The sequence below is a fragment of the Papilio polytes genome, unplaced genomic scaffold (genome assembly GCF_000836215.1).
Source record: "Papilio polytes unplaced genomic scaffold, Ppol_1.0 DF824146.1, whole genome shotgun sequence".
In the NCBI taxonomy this organism is placed as follows: domain Eukaryota; kingdom Metazoa; phylum Arthropoda; class Insecta; order Lepidoptera; family Papilionidae; genus Papilio; species Papilio polytes.
The window spans coordinates 3778941-3781666 of NW_013525058.1; the positions used below are offsets into that span (position 1 = coordinate 3778941).

The following is a 2726-nucleotide window of genomic DNA, read 5'->3' on the forward strand; positions in this document are numbered from 1 at the left end:
TAATTTGCACCATAATACTTAATATGATATATACTAGAAACCAAAATAATGCTGCAAAACATACAAACATACGTGTTTTTTTTTTGTTAAAACATTAAAACCACGAAGAAAAAAATTTAGTATAAAACGGAATACAAACGTTATGTCAAAGTTTTGACCGTGGACGTCATAAGTATTACGAACAACAGGAGTGCGTTTTCTATACATCTTGCATTTAAAATAAAGAAAATAAAACCTTATGTTAAAGGTGTAAGAATCTCATTGCACGCAAAATGAAATTGAAAGGAGTGAGAGGGCTACAAGTGTCCGATATTTCCCTTTCTAACCTATGACCTAGAGTTGCCAGATACCAATCTTTTCGTTGTTTGTAGAAAAAAAGCAATTTATCTAATGTAATGCAGTGAAAACATTTACATTTAAAATGTTTCTAAATATCAATAATAATTTATTATCGACACGTTAAAGCAACATTATTGGTTGCTACAGGCAAAACCTTATCAACATAAAAAAATTGCGATTGGCATACATGGTATCTTTTATTTGTTTGAAATTCGGACACCTGAACTGGCAACCCAACATGACATCCCAACTCGGACGTTTATGGCGTAGTCTTTTTTGATTTCGTGATATTTTTGAAGAATTATAGTTAAAATGGGAAGAATTTGTGTGGAGGCTTACCAAAGCGAGTATTATGCTGATTGTGGGTAACATTTTCACAGGTAATAGTTTTAAACATAATATGTTTGTTGTAGAACTACGGTGACCATGCATGACTATCCAATTCTAGTTCAAGGACAAATAACTTAAACACACATAATGATAAAATAGATATGTGGCATAAACTTCACAAGACCTATTAGCAATGTCTGATTTAGAATTACGTATTTTGTATTATATTTAGTAAAAACATGAATGTTAACATAAATACGTTAAAATCCATCTGAAGCATTAATATTTGTCCTTAAGTAATATTTGTCTATAGTCACCATCGCCAGAGAGTGATAAAACGGACAGTTATTGCGGTCTCGCTCGGCTTCAATTTTTCGACAAGAGCTCTTTCCTGTTCTAGTAATACAGCCATGGTTTTGACAGCTTTGACAAGCCAAGCCATTTAAAATCAATATGTCAGATCGGTAAACAAGAAATAAGGAATTTGTTCTATTTTTTTTAATATATAAGCCTATTTTAAGTATCAAAATCCTAGAATTAAATTGTAAATTATAAGTTTGTTGTGTTTTAACAGAACAAAATGGACGACGTTGAAAAATTAAGTTGTAGTGAGTGTTATTTATTTTTGTACATGTATACATTTTACCGACAAGAACATGTTTTAATGTGAATTTCTATGTTTAAGAAGAGGAAATAATAGATCTGAGTGACATGGAGCATTCTGCCAACGATGAGTCCAAGGAATCTGAGGAGAAATCCAAAAAAAGAAAGAGGCGACGCCGTGAAGTTGATATGGCGAGTATTCGATAAATTATAAATAAATGAAGTGGTAATAGTAATTAATACAAAATAAGAAAAAACATTTTAATATCCACAGATTAAGTTATCAGATGACGATGAATCAGATGATGAAGTTTCTGGAAAGAAGATGATAAGGCGGTTAAGTCCAGTACCCAATTCACCTGCGTCGCACAGGGAGCCTCGTACTTGTGTGTTAAAGGTAACATTTAGCTTAGATGTTAGAATTTTATCCTTTATTTTCGCTTAACCCACTGTCACATACTCAGGCGAGCCAGAAACGTCGTCCCCTGTCCCGTTTACTGGAGCAGCTGCTGAGGAATTTGGAGAAGCGAGACCCACACCAGTTCTTTGCATGGCCAGTCAATGACAACTTTGCTCCCGGCTACTCTACCATCATAAGGAGGCCAATGGACTTCTCTACTATTAAACAGAAGATTGATGACAATGAGTACAAATCACTTAATTGCTTTATCGTAAGTTGATTTTTTAAAATACCATTTTTAGGAAGTGCTGCAAAAGTATCAGACTTACAATAGTTTTCTTGTATTGTTAAAAAAACTATTTTTATTGTGGAAATTTGTTACTTTCGGTTTACAAGGTATTACAGTAATTTTTTTTCCTGAAAATTCTTATAATTGAGTAACATAATTACGCTCGAATATCTCTAGTACTCAGATCAATGTCTGTATAAAACAACAGTAAAACTTACAGAGTGACTTCAAGTTAATGTGCAACAATGCGATGAAGTACAACAAGCCAGGCACGGTGTACCACAAGGCTGCACGGCGATTACTGCACGCAGGCCTCAAGCAGCTGACTCCACACAAGCTGCGTCCACTCGGAGATATCCTCACATACATGTACGAGATACCAATCAGAGAACTCGGCTTTGATATCGGCAAGATGGATGTTGTAAGTATTTACTTAAACTGAGCTAAGTTTCTACATCAGGTTTTAAGTGGTTATATAACATTAACATAGGCCACCTTTTCACATGTTCTTTAAATTGTTGATTGAAATAATTTAATATATTATTTTATTAATGTAGTTGTAAGGTTTTCTTGATAAAAACAAGTATTTTGTTAATAATTATGGTTATTATCAAGGTAGATATAGTAAATGATCTAAACAAAGTTAAAATCTATTTTGTAATAAAGATGTTTATTCAATTTTATAAAGTTAAAATAGATTTAAGATGTTGATATTTGTTGAATAATGAGCGTTAGTTATTGGCTGTGAGATTGTGTTGACGGGTT

The 2726-nt window shown here is 33.0% G+C and overlaps 1 protein-coding gene across 3 annotated transcripts; it reads left to right on the top strand.

The window, feature by feature from the left end:
- The first annotated feature begins 1079 nt into the window (after nucleotides 1-1079).
- On the top strand, nucleotides 1080-2441 carry LOC106111793 (bromodomain-containing protein 9-like). 3 transcript variants are annotated; one of them, XM_013293947.1, is made up of 5 exons: nucleotides 1080-1277; nucleotides 1355-1464; nucleotides 1547-1669; nucleotides 1746-1943; nucleotides 2182-2441. In XM_013293947.1, exons 1-5 carry the CDS (start codon nucleotides 1250-1252, stop codon nucleotides 2401-2403), a joined length of 681 nt encoding a protein of 226 aa, XP_013149401.1. In that variant the 5' UTR covers nucleotides 1080-1249; the 3' UTR covers nucleotides 2404-2441. The 3 variants fall into 3 exon arrangements, with proteins under 3 accessions (XP_013149401.1, XP_013149400.1, XP_013149398.1); XM_013293946.1 differs by having other exon boundaries at nucleotides 1083-1277; nucleotides 1358-1464; nucleotides 1737-1943; XM_013293944.1 differs by having other exon boundaries at nucleotides 1084-1277; nucleotides 1737-1943.
- Nucleotides 2442-2726: the final 285 nt, after the last annotated feature.